The 17,474-nt window shown below is 40.2% G+C and overlaps 1 protein-coding gene across 3 annotated transcripts in view; it reads left to right on the top strand.

The window, feature by feature from the left end:
- The window catches only part of FAXC (failed axon connections homolog, metaxin like GST domain containing), a 1,137,834-nt gene that overhangs the window by 570,972 nt on the left and 549,388 nt on the right, over window positions 1-17,474 (top strand). For 2 of the 3 annotated variants that reach the window (XM_044065817.1, XM_044065809.1), the window contains exon 2: window positions 13,598-13,733. In XM_044065817.1, the coding sequence (XP_043921752.1) occupies window positions 13,695-13,733 (39 nt within the window). In that variant the 5' untranslated portion in view covers window positions 13,598-13,694. Of the gene's footprint in view, window positions 1-13,597; window positions 13,734-17,474 lie in introns of those variants that run through there. The other variant, XM_044065824.1, reaches the window with a different exon arrangement.

Genomic DNA, 17,474 nt, shown 5'->3' with positions numbered 1-17,474 from the left:
AAATGTGCGATGGATGCACAGCTCAGTGTGGCCTGGGCAAATGGAGTGCAATACCATGCAAAGCACAGCGATTTTAACCAGAAAGAGCACTAACCACAGAACTGGCTACAACAACAACAAATAAAGCAAACCAGAGAACTAGCTACAACTGCTTTGTGTTCTCCTGTGATGAGTGAATACCCAGATCTGAGCAGAGCAGTAGTCATGTTGCACAGCTTAATGATGTTCAGCTAAATACTAACACAAACCTCACTAAACTACTGGAATGCATATAAATTATCTGACCCTACTACAAAAAATAAACGAGTACTGAAAACCGTTAATAAGTCACGCCATTCTTAAAAAACTATTAAAAGCAAGAGAAGCCCTATTAAAAAAAACATCTGCAGACTGCTGAGATCAATGGGAAACAAATTCAAATCTAAAAATCAAGTAAATGGATTAATACATATACATGGGTCTCCTGTTTGTATAATAAATTAAATACCTTCTACTGTTGGATTAGGCAATTTAATTTTGGACTCCAGGTTTCAGCATTCATCCCCAGACTTGTTTTATAATTTTTACAGTGTGGGATATATCATTTATACACAATAGGCCCCCATGTATTCTCTCTTTCTTCCGCTTTTTCTCTGTATGTATATATATATATTTTATTTATTTTCCATTTGTTAACTGGGAAAGTCTGACTTAGAACAAAGCCAATTTTCAGCAGTGGCCCAGGAAGAAATGCTCCAGGCGCATGTCTTTGTAATGTGGGAGGAAACTGGAGCACCCAGAGGAAACCCACACAAACACAGGGAGGACATGCAGACTGCACACAGAAGGCACCCCAGTCGAGAATTGAACCAGAGAACCTCTTGCTGTGAGGTGACAACACTACCGCTGCACTGTCTATATATTATTCATCGAGTCCGTTTTAATCTGTATAGTTCATTAATATCAAATCTTGGTCTGACAGTATGATTGTTTATTGCATTGCATGTGTTCAATTGATTTGCTGAAGCTCAGTAAATAGGGTCTGCTTTGCTGCAATACTCTCTTTTTTCCTTGCAATCTGTGTGCGTACGTCATCCACTGAGATAAATGCAAAGCAAAATGATATGGCAGGTTAACTGTTCCACTTGATGGAAATTTTGCTTGAGAAAACCTCATTTTATGTGTAATTGATTAGTGAAGGCCTTGGAAGTCTTTTCCTTGTGTAACAGCTATGGTTTGTTAATTTGCTTTGAGCATTACTGCTGCAAAGCAGGAAATAAAGACCAAGTGATGCTAAAAAATTCTTTGATTCTAGATTTCTGAATGAAGTAATGTGATTGTTTAGCTGAAACATAATTCAACAATTCATGCATGTGTGCGCACGCGCACACACACACACACACACACACACACACACACACACACACACACACACACACACACACACACACACACACACACACACACATACCCACCTGCCAGCTCTCAAAATTGTAGCAAGAACCATCAAAAGTCATAGAAGGGGTCAAAAATCATTGCACTTAAATTTTGACTGTATATAAATTTACATTCTCAGGGAGGGGAACTGATGCGTAATTTCACACTCAGTAGGTACAAATAGTTACACACACAGACATATTACATACATATAAATGTCTGCATATGAATGTGTGTGTGTCTGTATATAACGTGTGTATATATATATATGTATATATATATATACGTAGATCTACTTTGAAATTCCAATGCCGATATGATCAATGGTCGTATACTCGAGACAAAAATAGCGAAACTTGTAAACACTTGCCTAAATGAAACAAAACTTACTCCAAGGTAAGTAAAACCCACTTAGGTGTGGGGCTACATCTGCCCCCACAACCCCCCCCCGATGTGGAGGGCTGTGCTCCCCATCCCCCCTAACAATATATACCAACTCTGAGATCATACTACAGTGGAGAATAGTGTATGTTGGGCAAGTGTTTACTTACCCTGGGAAAAATTTGACATTCAGGTTTTTCATCTTTCGCTATTTCTGTCTCGAGTATATGACCGTAGATCATATGGGTGTTGGGATTTCAAAGAAGACCCATATACTATACAGATATATATATATATATATATATATATATATATATATATATATATATGGATCTAGGACTATTGAACGAAAGTTTAATAGTCCGAAACCACAATCACTGAGCACACTTTAACGAAAGTGCTTTTACTGAAAAGGCGCTTTCGTTAAAGTGTGTTTAAAAAAAAAATAAAACATTACTTTTACGTTTTTGAAGGGGGGCAAGCTCCCCTGCACCCCCCACGTGAGGGGCTGTGCACATCCCTCTACTTAAATATTCTCACACCGAGGTCGCACTACAGTGGGGAAAAGGGAATTTTCCCTTATCCCCATTGTAGTGTGATCTCCGCAACAGGCATACTTACGTGAAAGGGCCTTTCGGTGAAAAGCACTTTCGCGCAAATATGCATGGCCTAATCTGTTTCGGTTATGTTACCGTTCGGTAATCCATACGGATTCCATATATACATATATACACACACACACACACACACACACACACACACACACACACACACACACACACACACACACACACACACACACATCAAAAAATAAAAGAAATATACACAGGCTAGCAAATATACTCACAAGCACGTGTGGATACACACGCACAAACACAAACACAGCCCCATTCAAATTCACAAGCAGAACACACACAAATACACAAACACAGACCTGCACAGATGCCTGTACACACAAATGCTCCTGCAGGAAACTTCAACCTCAGAAGCACAGCACATGCATAAACAGACATAAATGTGCATTGATGCACAAACACACACACACACACACACACACACACACACACACACACTATTCTAAAAACATATCTTTCAACTTCTTTGCCTAAGAAGCAAAACACCAGGACTTGGAGACGGCTGTAGAATCCAGTATAAAAATCTTTATTCGACACAAGCACTTTCGTGGGTAACCCCACTTCTTCAGATGTTTAATACATTTTAAAAACAGCTCTTATTTTAAATATCCTCTTGAGACACATGATTAAAACCAACCAATACATTGTTCTGGTGTGAACAAACATTTTCAGTTTAAAGCAACATTCTACAAGGTACATGCCATTAACTGAACTAGAAATCTGAATGTATTAGACATCTGAAGAAGTGGGGTTGCCCATGAAAGCGCTTGTGTTGAATAAAGATTTTTATACTGGATTCTACAGCCGTCTTCAAGTCCTGGTGGTTTGCTTTTTATTCTGGATCTGTTTTGTGCAGGACAAGTGAGTTCTAAAGCTTTGGTGGCAGTCTTGTGTTTTTGCTTTTTCTTTGTCTAAGAATTTTAGACAAAGCCAAATATAATGAGGGAAAGGCATAAAAGCAAGGGCAATTTTTAAATGTTACTGTAAATTACTTAAGTTAATACAACACATTTTGCACCAACATACGCTTTCTGAATAATAAGTATAAAACTCTAATATCTGGTATTATCGACTAAATGTAAACCTTAATTTAACAGAAAATCAAATAATGTACAAGGAACACTGCTTAAACATGAGGGGAAAGCAGGGCTATTCTGCAAAATCAGGGACAGCTGAGAGGTACTAGCCTACAGATGTACTAGTAAATAGGAAGGGAAAAAAAAACAAAAAAACGATGATGAGCTATCCACCCCCTGACTTGACTGAAACCACACTTCCACCACATTATCTCCTAGCTCAGTAAAATATCCAAGTAACATAAAAGTTTCTCTAGCAGATATAACTTATGGCTTTCTAGCCAGACACTGTCAGCAAAACCTGTATTCTCCTCTCATACTTTAGCTGTATGGTAAATCATGTAAACTGATGCCTTTATTTACCAAACTAACCCATACATTCTCTGATGTTTATAATTATGGTTACAACAAGCTAGTCTTCTTCTTCTTCTTTCGGCTTTTTCCCGGTTAGGGGTCGCCACAGCAGATCATCTGTCCGCTCATGATTGGCAGTGGAGTTTTACAGTGTCGAGTTGCCAGCCCGGCACCCAACCTTCCACAGAAGGCACATACACGCGCACACTCACACCTAGGGCCAATTTAGAGTGTCCAGTCCACCTACTGCATGTCTTTGGGATGTGGGAGGAAACCGGAGCACCCGGACGAAACCCACGTGACCACAGGGAGGACATGCAGACTCCGCACAGAAGGCACCCCAGCCGAGAATCGAATCGGAGAACCTCTTGCTGTGAGGTGACAATGCTAACCACTGCACCACCGTGGCCACCTGGTTACAACAAGCTATTAAGCTGGTTTAATGTTTATTCATCTTACATTCACTGTATATAATGAATTTAATGCTTACACTATATGTTCCTCACTTGGGGTCCTTGGCATACATAGGTTTTGGTTAAAAAGGGTCCTTTCTGCTAGTCCAATTACCAGTTAATAAAATAATGCATGAATGATCAGTGAATGAATGAAATCAACGACTAGTGATTCCCAGATGTCTAATGTCATCCCTTCACAGCTAATAAACTCATAACTGCCCAGCCCCCAGTGACCTATATCAGTAATAAGTAAAACCATTCTTTCCACTGCAACATGCAATTTACCGTGTTTCGCCATCCATTTAGTGTTGCCCACTCAATGTGTCCCAACAATTATTGAATTATGACAACGAAGTAACAATTTTTAAAATGTCATCTCTCTGACTTTTCCATGTTGATGGATTCATAATCCCTCAGTGTCCCATACCTTTGTAAAGTAAAATACTTATTCATTTTTAACTTCATCTGTTGTACATCATATTTGTCCACCCACCATATGTTTCAGCTGGTCTCTAACTTAACACTCACAGTTATTTTTTGTTTTATCTTTATTCCCCTCCCATATGTGAAAAACAACTTGCATGCTTTCAGAAAACATTAACTTTTAGCCTTGAAGAAACAGTGCTTTGTTTTTTTTTTATTGTGCAATAATCAGTTTATCTCCATGGAAATGTATGAGAAAGAAAGAAATGTATTCCTCAGCTGCAGGCTTCTAAAGACAAGCTGAAACATTTATTGCTAAAGGAAAATTTTTCATTATATTCAGTATTCTCTTATTTACTTATTTTCACTTAAAACTTATTAGATTATGCCAAGGGTCTTAATCCAGACATTCACCTATGCAAAAGTAAGAGAAAATGTATCTGCTTTACATATATTATGATCTGTGTACTTTTGCATCTCATTCCCCACCTCAACAACTTAAGATTACAGCCTATTAACTTAAACATGCTTTTGTCTAACCTTTTTTTCTCTTTTTGCATTGTAATGTCTACATTTCTTAATACTAAAAAGGAAAAAGAAAAAAGAACCAAACAAAAGGCATTTGTTTAGTATATTTATCACATACAAGAACAACTAAAAGTGCTTTAGTATAAAACTTGCAATTTATATCATGACATTTTTCATAAAAATACTGTTAAGAACAGAAATTGTTTTACTTACAGTTATCTTTTTCCTTCATCTTCCCTACCTCTCAGTGCTTTTCCAAACATTAATGATGTGAAGTGAAGCCAATAACTTTCAGTTCCCCACAAGTTTAACAAAGTCAACAAAAGTCCAGTAATTACAATTTTTCTTATACAGCCATATTTCACAAATACAATTGATCTTTGCAGTCTCATATTTATTCACTAATTTCTGTGTTGTTGATCTTCTTCCTGTTCATCTCCCAACTCCAGACTCTGGTTTAATTCCAAGATACTCCAGAATTTTCTAATCAAATCCTGTGCTTTTCTCTGTTTCTTGAACATTTTCCTTTGGAACAATGGAAAATATTTCACTGGCAAAGTCTCTCAGTGTGTTTATTATCAGAAGAATGAGAAGCAGAGCCCTTTTCTGCTTGAATGCTCACTTTTTGTTGGACAAACATTTGTATTTCCTCATTAGCCTGTAATAAAAAAAAAATACTTTGATCCTCCAGGAAAAAAATATTTTGAAGACAGATGGATACAGCAGCTTGAATCTCACACCTGCTTCTCAACATTCTCTGATTGCTAGAATAAATGTTTCTTTTTCTCCTGGTGTACAGTTTACACTTTACTATACACTTTACTGTTTCCAACTTTTTGCCACAGTTTTGTCAGGTTCAACTCTTTCTGCTGGTAGGATTGCATCTTTGCTAATACAGGTCTTGGCTGCTTTCTCATGTACACGTTTGCAGCATACACATGGCATGCCCTTTCACTTAACAGTTCCTGCTGTGGAATACCAGTCTAGTTGCTTATTTGTGCTTTCATAAAATTAATACAGTTTGTTCCTTCTAGTTTTTGTGATACAGCAGAAAATCTCAGGTTTTCCTGATGTGCTCTGTCCTCTAATTCTACCACTTTTTTTAAACAGCTCTTTTTGAGCAGTCTCATATTCAACCAGCCTTTTTTAAATTTCGACCTCTGATTTTTTTGCAGTTTTATCAGTTCATCTGAACTTCTTCCATTTTTTCCAGACTTTTGTTATTTGAGTTGGTGTACTCCTTCAGTGTTTTGTTTATTTTAATCAGCTCTGAGCACATCTGACTTATTTTTTCCTCTAGATTACTGGAAGCCATGTCATGCACCAAAGCTCGAATTTAAACTGCTTTTTGATGAATAGCCGCAGGATTCTTCCCAATTAGTGTTTTCTCTTCATCTTTTCCTATTAATTTTCTTTCAGGCTCTCTTAGTTTCTTCTTTGCTGGCATCCAGGCAGTGTATTTACTAGCCATTAACTGAATTTACTGAAACTGACAGAGTTCCTAGCCCTTGTCTTTCAGTTTCTTTTTTCATACTGGGAGAGCTAAATTTAAGCTGTTGATTGGCATGCAGACATCTTGGAAAGCCAACACTCATAGTTGTTGACAGTAATGCAGATAATGCCTGTTCCTCTTTTGCTAAGTTCTCAAATTGAAGATCTTGGTGGATGTCTAGCTACTATATTTCACCAAAGTTTGTGACCTGAAATAAGTAAATCACACCAGTACCTCATTTTTTCAGAATATGAGAGGATAGTGAGTCATTATTCTCATACTAGAGTTAAACCTTCCACATTGGATTAATCATTCATTACATAACCTACAATCATCACATGACACCTCAATTCTGAAATCTGTTTTGAAAAGCAGAATTAAGTCTTTGTAGTTTGACTGTATGTCAGTGGCCAGTTCAGCTAAAAGCTGTCACTTAGTGCTTTTTTCACCATTTTGATCTTGGATTTTCATTACATAATCTTTGTAATATAACATCATAATATACATGAATAACAATGTACAACCTGTCCCATGAAAGTGAGTCTGGAGTCACTGTGTACAGTCATATTCAGGCAGTAGTTAAAATGTAATGTCTCTTTCGGCTTTTCCCGGTTAGGGGTCGCCACAGCGGAACTCCGGTCCGCTAATGATTGGCAGTGGATTTTTACGCCCAACCTTCAAAGAAGGCACACCCATTCATGCACACACCTACTTGCATGTCTTTTAAGCATCACTTGACCATGGGGAGGACATGCAGACTCCACACAGAAGGTGCTCCAGACGAGAAGCGAACAAGAGAACCTCTTGCTGTGAGGCAACAACACTAACTGCTGCACCACTGCGGCCTAGTAGCTGAAATGTAATAATTTAATATATGAGCTAGCGCTGTAAGATGGGTATGTTGGAAGACAGGGCTGCACAAGGGTGCAACAGTTGGTTCACATTGTTGTTTCACATTTCTTGGTTACCAGTTTAGTTCCCAGTGGAGGTACCTTCTGTGTGGAGTTTGCATGACGTCATTACCTCTGCATAAGATTTCACTGGCATCTCTGGTTTCCTCACGCATCCTAAAGACATGGAAAGTAAATTGGAAATGCTTTAAGTACCTTTAGATTTTGCATATGTGTGTGTGTGTGCGTGTGTGCGTGCGTGCCATTGTGTGCTTGTGTAGTAATGGGCTGACATCCTGTCCAGTATTGTCTCCTGCCTTTCAGCCAACTCTTTGCCTTGCATAGATGAGTTCAGCATGCTACTGCATGCTGAAATGGATGGAGAGAGAACTTTGAAGTTTGGTGCAAAAAACCCACAAAAGCAATAAAGAAATTGTTAGCACTTTCTGTAACTTATTTTAAAGACATGAAAGACCCTGAAATCCTGCAATTTAATAATTCCAGAGATGGGAGCCAATAAGAGGTTGTGTCCTGAAACAATATATTGTGCTGTTTTTGTAGGCACCATCCAAGCAGGCTATGAATAGTTTCACTGCTTTTATTCATGAGGCAAGATTGTGGAAAATAATATCATTATTGTTCAGTTTGGTGAATATTACCTTGTATTTTATAATGTTGCTGTTGCCTTCTGTTCAGGAAAATGTAATTTGCCATTTGACACAGATGAAAAAAAATATATATGTAGTTTTATAAAGATATTACAACAAACTCATGTCAGGTTAATAAAATGTATTGCATTTGATACCATTCAATTCTTTAAATGTATCTTTGCATGAGCAAGTTAAAAAATGACTTATTTTATATGGTTAGCAGAAATGGGACAATGGTAATTTGTCAGGCAGACAGTACCAGATAAGACTATCTTAAGTACTACATAATAGGTTCATAGGTTCATAGGTAGGTACCAGGCTATATGTCCGAAGGCATTTATAAGCCTAGCCGGAATGTTTTGGCTTTCGCCACCCCCTTAGATTAGCTCCCTGTGCTTCTGTCCAGCAGAGCCATTGAAGTGATCCCTGGGGTAAACTTTCTCTTTCCCATCCACTCGTCAAGGTTTCTCTTGAAGAGGGTTACCGAGAAGCTCTGCCTAATGTAGATTGGAATCTTGTTCCAGGGCATGGGAAGTCTCTGGGACAGGAATATATCCCTCCAGCAAGTCCTGTTTATGGTTGTGGTGAGGTTTAGATCCCTGGAGTGTGTGGCTCGAGGGGATATGGTTTTCTTTAGGTGGAGCATGTCCATCAATTCTGGGTTGGACATGGCCTTGTATGTCAGGCAGAGATCACCTCTGAGTAGGCATTATGCAACCGAGTACAGCTGGAGTTTCTTCAGTCGAGCTGCGTAGGGCATCTGCTTGAGGTCAGTGATCCTCTTGGTGAGGTACTTCTGTGGTCTTTCCAGTTGTTGCAGGTGTCTTGTAAGGTACATCCCAAATGCGGCATTGTACTCTATGATGGGTCTGATGAGTGATGCATAGAAGGGCCCAATGACCTCTTTTGATCTGGATGTAAACCCTTTTATGATTAGGTGGGCCACATAGAAGGATTTTCTAACCACTTTGGCAATGTGATTATCAAAGGAGAGGTTACAATCTACTTGGGTCCCCAGATCCCTCATTATGTCTTCCATATTTAGAGGGCTACCACCTATGTGGTAGTTTGTGGGTACTTTGTTTTTTCCAAAGGGGATGACTATGCACTTTTTGGCATTTAGCTTGAGGCCATGGTTTTGACACCAGGTTTCTGTCTCAGTGAGACCCTTTTGGAGGATGTCTGTGTCAGCCGGAGAGTCAATTATAGCCCCTAGTTTGCAGTCGTCTGCGAACTTCGTCAGCCATAGTACTCCTGTGCTTGCCTGTACCTCTGAGAAGTATATGCTGAACAGGAGGGGTCCTAGGACTGAGCCCTGGGGAACACCACTTGTATCCGGTTTAGAGTCAGACCTAGCTCCCGCAACTGTTACCATGTGGGTTCTGTCCATGAGCCAGTTGGCAACCCATCTCGTGACGTAGGGGTTTATGTTCAGGCTGGTGAGCTTGTCTATAATACCTGAGTGGGAAATGGTGTTGAAGGCCTTTGCAAGGTCTAGGTAGGCTGTGTGTACCACCTTTCCCTTGTCTATAGCCTTGGTAACTGTCTCAAAGAAGTCCGCCAGGTTTAGGAGGCATGATCTGCCCTTAACAAAGCCAAACTGGGTAGGGTCCAGTGTTTGGTGGTTTCTAATGTCTCTGTTAATGAGATCCATGATGATGCATTCCATAGCTTTGGAGACCAAGATAGTCAGGCTTTTAGGGTGATAGCTCCCGGGTCTGTTGTGGCTCCACCTTTGTGGAGTGGAATAACCGTTGCTGTGCGCCACTCTGTGGGCACGTAGCCTGTGGAGAGGCTGAGTTTAAACAGTGTGTTTAGGTGAGGGGGGTGAAGTTTGCACTGAACCTGTCTGCCAGGATGTTGGCTATATCGGTCATTTCAGTGTATTTTGTGCCATTCTGCACTAACTCCGAGCAGATCTGAGAATTGCCACTTAGATTCTTGACATAGCTAAAGAATGCCTTGTGATTATCTTTGGAGTCCATGGCAATTTTTCTTTCAAAGCTAGCCTTGGATGCTTTTATGAGGAAACATAGTTTCTTGCTGATACTGATCAGGGATGTCTTCCCTTCTTGGGATTTTACTCTTTTCTGTACTAGTTTCCTCCGTCTATTGTATAGCTTGTTTATGGCAGGGGTCCACCAGACTGGTTTCCTTTTCTTGGAGGAGTGAGTCTTGGTTGTGTTTGGGATAGCACGATCCATGCATTCTTGTCGGTGCCCGTAGAGTGCATTAGTAAAGGAATTTGCAGCTTGGACAGCATTATCCTTTAGCATGGGGACTTTGAAACTTCCCACCTCAGTCTTAAGTAAAGTGAAGTTTGCTTTTGAAAAGTTTTTCATGGTGGTTTCTTTGACCGGGGGTGGTGGCGGAATGTGGATATCCAGAGTGATTAGTTTATGGTCAGATCTAACCAGCGAGGGGTTGACCTCCGGTGTGGAACACCGGTTGCCCATGTTGGTGATGACCAGGTCCAATATGTTGTCACCTCTGGTGGAGGTGTTGACCAGTTGATCCAGGGCATTTGAGTTTATAAATTCTAGGAAATGTTGGGCAAGGGAGTTTGTACTTGAGTAGTTCTCTCAGTTAATGTTTGGGTAATTGAAATCACCCAGTATCAGGGTGTTTGATAGGACCTTTATGTTTCCCATTGTTTCCAGGAATGCGGAGTGGGGGTCCTGGGACATGGTGGGTGATCTGTAGCAAGCTATAATTTGAATAGCAGTTTTGCCTATTGTTAGTTGCACGTAGATGATCTCTGAAGCATCGTGCTGTGCCACTAACCTGGAGGTGTGGGTATCCTTGATGAATATGGATACTCCCCTGCCTTTTGTATTTCGGTCTGGGTTTTGTGGCTGAAATGTATGGTATGAATTGTAGCCTGGTAGTGCTGGGGTGCTCTCTGGAGCCTTAAACCAGGTTTCTGTTACTGCACATATATCGATTTTCTCCATACTGAGGAGTGCCTCGAGTTTGTGCATTTTGAGGTTTAGACTTCTGGAATTGAGTAGCATTACCCTCAGTTTTTTGTTACTTGTGCTATTTACGGCAGTGGGTTTGTCTTTTGAACCTTGCCTAAAAAAGGCACTATGGGGGTGGAAAGAGCCTTGGCCAGTATTCGAAAGCCTAAGGGTGACAGGTGCAAGCCATCTCTAGTGAAGCAGTGTGGCTTGTCGAGCATGTCATCCTAGGCTGACAGACACTGGATCCCCTTTGAATGACACCAGAAGCTTAGCCAATTGTTGAAATTGATAATTTTTCTGTATACCGTGGTATCATTCTTGGTGAGGGCAGGATGCTACTCAGGGTCAGGGTCATACCAGCCTGGGCTACGTGATCAGAGAGTTCCTCCATGTATCTTTTCATGTAGTCCAGGGAGGCATGGCTCAGGTCATTCACACCAACATGGACAATGACAGAGCCATATTTGTACTTGTTCTGGAGTGACCTGAGTGCTTGTGTTATGTGGTGGATCCTGGCACCTGACAGGCAGCTAACAGTAACCTTCTCCTTGTTCAGCCTAGTGAGTGGGACATCAGTGTGCCTGACTATAGAGTCACCTATTACTAGTGTGTTGGGTATGTTATTTTGCCTTAAGGGCTGTGATTGTGTGGCACACTGGTTTTGTGAAGTATGTGTTTCATGGTTTGTGTTGGAGGGGGGTGGAGGTTGCGTGGATGTCTGATTCTGAGGTCTCTGTTGCTTCTTCAGATTTTTATTTAGAGCCTCCGAGTATGTTTTCGTGTATTTATGTGTATTATTTGCGAGTGCTGGTTTCATAGGTCTATGTGAGACTGGTGGTGTGATGCAAGTAATTCCCTTCTCCTCTTGACTGCCTGGTCCAGTCTTGGGTTGAGAGAGCTTAGCCTGCAGTTTGGCTGTATAATTGCATCTCTCGCATGTATTAGTGTTTGGTGGAAGGAGGAGAGGGTTGTCTATGAACATGAGGCAATTGTAGCATTGCCTCAAAATGCCCAGATTCACCAGTTGGACCGGAGAGTACACCCGAAACTGCCCTTTGGACATGCCTGGATAGGTACAGTGAACTGTTTTACTGATTGGCTGGTAAGGTCGAATAGAGAGCCTTGTCCTTCTCTACAGTATAAGGGGGGGTCTAGTGCTAAGGTTTATTAGTGCTTGCTATGAGTTTTGAGCAAGTGCTGGTATGAGAAGTGAATGGTTTGAGAGCTTAAGTTGAAAGTTTGTCTCGTTCCAAGGGAAAAATTGAAAAGTAGACTTTGTGGAGCCGATAATAGTTATACCTTAGCTAACCGGCGCTGCCCGGCTCACAAACCTGCGCAAATGTCGGTTTTATATCAGGGAAATGAAAGAGATAAAAATTAGCCCAAAATGGCCAATAAACTACTAATTTCTGGGCTGAAACCACTCCTCCAGGGACAGATAGGCTGCTCAAAGCTCCCTCTCACACAGTGAACAAAGAAACTTTCTTCTATCCAAGTAAGGTATGGGCAAACACAGAAACTTGTAACACAGCCCTGAATTGAGCACTAATCTGAAAACTGGACTATACTAGCTTAGAAAGGCGGGAAAACAAGTATATTTTTTTTGTAAGAATATTTAATGATAATTTGTCAGGCACACAGTACCATATGAGAATATTTAATGATAATTTGTCAGACACACAGTAAAGTACCATATGAGAATATTTAATGACAATTTGTCAGACACACAGTACCATATGAGAATATTTAATGATAATTTGTCAGGCACACAGTACCATCTGAGAATATTTAATGATAATTCGTCAGGCACACAGTACCACATAATAATATTGCTGAAAGCCACTTTAAGCAGACATTGACATTGCACCTTTTCTCATTGTTGTGTGACCATGGAAGTATTATATATAAAGTCAGGGTTGGTGAGGGTCTCCCCCTATGGTTAGATGTTAAAAGATTGAACGTTTGAAACATCAAACTGCATATGGTCGATGTTTCAAAATATGCAGTTCAATGTTTCAAATGTTCGATCTTTTAACATGTAACCCCCCCCTACATGGAGAAGCGAGATGCGTTGGGATGTGTGTCCCTTGTAAAAAAAAACATATTTTGTAATTCACTGAGTGTGGTTTTCAGTGATATTTCTTTGGAGCTTGTCCACTAAATGAGTCATCATGTATCCACAAACACAGATGTGTAATAAAAATGCTATGACAAAGGCAGTGTAAACCATTGTTGTTTTCATCCTAGTAGTGGTTGGTCATAGTGAGTTAAAGAACAAAAGAACCAGACATAAAGTGGAACACTTCATGAGTATTCTTACTTCATTTTTTTCAGGAAAGAACAAGAAGTTGACTCCAAAGATGCTATTATACTTCATCAGTTTTCCAGACCAAGACATGGAGCTCCCAGTTTATCTCCTTTTTGTCTGAAGATGGAAACCTACCTAAGAATGGCTGACTTACCCTATCAGGTAGGTTGTATTACGTCTGTGTATTCTTTAACACATTGTGAATGCTCAGGTCTTTGATAACATTCTGTTTAGGCATCATAAACTGAACCCTTTTTCAACTTTGATTTATATTGCACAAAATAGAGCTATAAAAGCACAGTACTGGAAAATTAACAAAATAAAACAATAAAACCATTTGACTAAATAAAACAAAGAATGACATTTAGCCTTGCCCAGTGGAACTCAAGCCTAACAAAACCCACATACTGATTTTCCCCAGCACAGGTGGTGACAGCTTGACATCTGTCCAGTAAGGCCATCATTCAGGTAGTTATGAGGATGCTTTGAGCCCTTGCCAGCATCCTGGCAATGAGAGCATATAGTGTAGCCCCTTGGGCAGGAAGTGCATGGCATGCATCATTGCAGGAGACATAGTGCCCTCCCTATGGGACTGGAACTCCAAGTGGTGGAGGACTCACAATGATTCCCTCATTTGTGGTTAAGTAGGTGAATGCCTGCACATGAGGTGTCCTTTGCATCACTGCCCCTCCATCAGAAGATTATGACATTGCAGGGTTGTGATCTGGCCTCTTCTCAGGAATGGTATGCCTGTATGTCCTATGCTAGATCCAACAAATGCCCAACGCACTAATCCATATACCAGCAGCGCTGATTAAAACAAAAGATATGCAAAATTCAGCATTATGATTAATCTAAAATCTATGTATAAATTAAAAAAAAATAGTACTATGTCAATAAATCCTTTTACTAGTTTCCAAGAGCTTAATCAAAAATAAAAGTATTTATCTTGGACCAGAAGATCATAACAGTTTGTCCACATATTACAATGGCTGCACTAAGCTTATTAACCTGAGTTTGGATGTCATTTGTATACAGGTTCATAGGTAAGTACTAGGCTAGCTGGCCTTGCAGGCCATTTTAAGTCTAGCTAATTTCCTTTTTGTTCTCAAATTAACCTATTCCATTTGAATAGAAATTGGCCTTTGAGGGGACCAATGCATGGGATAAAGCATTTAGGAGCTTCCTCTGCCCTTTAATAGTACAAAGGGGGCAGTTCTTGGGTACATGTTCTGATTCCTAGCCGTAGCTCCAAGTCGTGATTGAATATGGGCAGGGATGAGCTTTGTTCTATGTGGATGGGGAGTCTATTCTAGAGCAGTGGTATGCACTGTGAGATATACCTACCCCTCCAAACTGTGCTGTAGATGTTGCAGAAGAGGTTTAGATCCCTAGACTGAGTATTTCTGATACATGACTTTCTGGTGTGCAGTAAACCCATCAGTACTGGGTTGTATACCAGACACACAGGTCACCTTTTAGCAGTTTGTAGGATACTAAGTATAGAGACAGAACTTTGAGTCAGTCCATGTAGGACATGTTGTTTAGGCCTTGTATCCTTTTAGTAAGGTATCTCTGTGGGTGTTCCAGTTGTTGCATGTGTCTGGAGAGAAGCATGTTAAACGGGGTATGATATTCAGTGATTGGTCTAATGAGGGCTGAGTAAAGGAGGACAATAACATCCCTAGATTTAGACACAATTCCTTTGTTTATAAGCTGTGCAATATAGAAAGACTTTCTTATAACAATGGACATATGTTGGTCAAAAGTTAGGTCACTGTCCACATAAGTTCCCAAATCCCAAACAACTGGGTTGACTCTTGGAGGCATATTGTTAATAGGTTCATAGGTGTTTACTAGGCTAATGACCACAAGGTCTTATTTAAACCTAGCCATGCATTCCGAATCTCTGACAAGTTCTGACACCCTTGATAAGTGTAAGTATGGGCCTGGGAGATGAATCATTTACAGGTTACCTGTCTTCATTAGAGACATAGGTGCCAAACTGGGGATGCATTTCTGGTTTCCCATCCATTTGTCCAAGTTGCACTTGAATTGGGTTAGGGAGGAACTCTGCTTTACATGGATGGGGAGCTTGTTCCATAGAAGGGGTAGTCTCTGGGATACATACCTATCTCTCCCACAGGTTCTATTTATATCACAGACAAGGTTTAAGTCTTTTGAACGGGTAGTTCTCGTACTGTTTGTTTTGTGGATATGCAGGAGGTCCATCAGAGTGGGGTCTGACAATGCCCTGTATGCCAGGTATAGATCTCCCCTCAAAAGCCTGTAGGAGACAGAATACATGGATAGGGCCTTGAGGCGGTCAGCATAGGACATATTACTTATGCCCTGTATTCTTTTAGTGAGGAACCTCTGTGGACATTCCAGTTGTTGAATATACCTGGTTAGGTACATACCAAAGGGGGCATTGTACCCAATGATAGGTATGATGAATGCCGAATACAGTGGAGCAATGACTTCCTTGGACTTAGATGCCATACCTTTGTTTATAAGTTGCGCAACATAGAATGATTTCCTCACCACTGTAGAGACGTGATGATCAAAGGCTAGATTACTATCTATGCTTGTCCCTAAGTCCCTGACTACTGAGTCAGCTCTAAGGGGTGTGTTGTCAATATGATAGTTACCAGGGATAGAGCACTTCCCAAAGGATACTATTATGCATTTCTTGGCATTTAGTTTTAGTCCATGGCTCTGACACCAGTTGTTTGTCTGTGTCAGCCCCTCCGGGAGAACATTTGTGTCAGTATGAGATTCAATGACAGCTTTTAATTTGCAATCATTTGCAAATTAGTCAACTAGAGACCACTGATATTGGTCTTGACTTCTGAAAAGTAAATGCCAAAAAGGAGTGGTCCAAGGATTGATCCCTGAGGGACTCCACTTGTGACTGGCTTTTTTGTAGAGGTGGACTCCCCAAATCTAACTTCCTGGGTCCTGTCTGTGAGCCATTTAGCTATCCACAAGGTGACACGGGTTTGTACCTAACCTCTTGTGTGAGTACCCTGGGAGAGATGACTTCCCAAACGATACAGTAATGCATTTTTTGACATTTACTTTCATTCCATGAATTTGGCACCAGTTACGTATTTGGATTAAACCTTCCTGAAGGATGGCCAAGTCATTTTGAGATTCAATGACTTTTCCTAGGTTGCAGACATCTGAAAACTTAGTCATCCAAAGCCTTTTGGTCCTGACTTTTACTTCAGAAAAGTAGATGTCCAACAGGAATGAGCATGACTGATCAGTCTACCAAATGTATCGATTTGTACAACCTTCCTGCTCATAGTACCTGCTATCAGATTTGAATTTAAAATTATTGACATTAGTTTGTTAAGAAATGTATGGCTTTTGATGTTTGCGTGAGGTGGGAGATTCTCTATGATACTTTTAGCTGTTTTAGAAGTTTTTCTTCCTGTTGCTCATGTCTAACATGACTGTAGCACAAAGAACATGGTTAAGTGTGTTCATATGAAGTCAGACTTAGCAAATATTGTAAAACACAGCCACAAACAAGCGAGCAAGCAGAGTTGTACTGTAAACAGTTAATTTATTCACATTTACATAGACCATTTATGTTCTCAGTGGCAAAAATACTATACAGTCATAGCATTATATAAAACCCCCTGTAGAGGGTTAGTCACACTACCTATGGAGCCATACCTCTCAACCTCTTAGCTCTAGAAGTCTGGACAAAGCCTGACATAATGGGTGGACAAAAGCCCTAAAATAGGGAAACATTTTAAATATTGCTCTTATAAACTTAAAAAGTTGCTAGAATAACAGGATGTATGTTACTGTGCTTTTTCTGAAGGATTTGCAGTCTGAAACTCAAATGCATGTCATTATTTAGTGACTTTAATCCTTAGATCATCTCAG

This window comes from Protopterus annectens, chromosome 1.part0 (genome assembly GCF_019279795.1).
Source record: "Protopterus annectens isolate FY-2018-M chromosome 1.part0, PAN1.0, whole genome shotgun sequence".
In the NCBI taxonomy this organism is placed as follows: domain Eukaryota; kingdom Metazoa; phylum Chordata; order Ceratodontiformes; family Protopteridae; genus Protopterus; species Protopterus annectens.
Note: the sequence above shows the minus strand (reverse complement) of the source record. Positions and strands in the feature narration are given on the sequence as shown.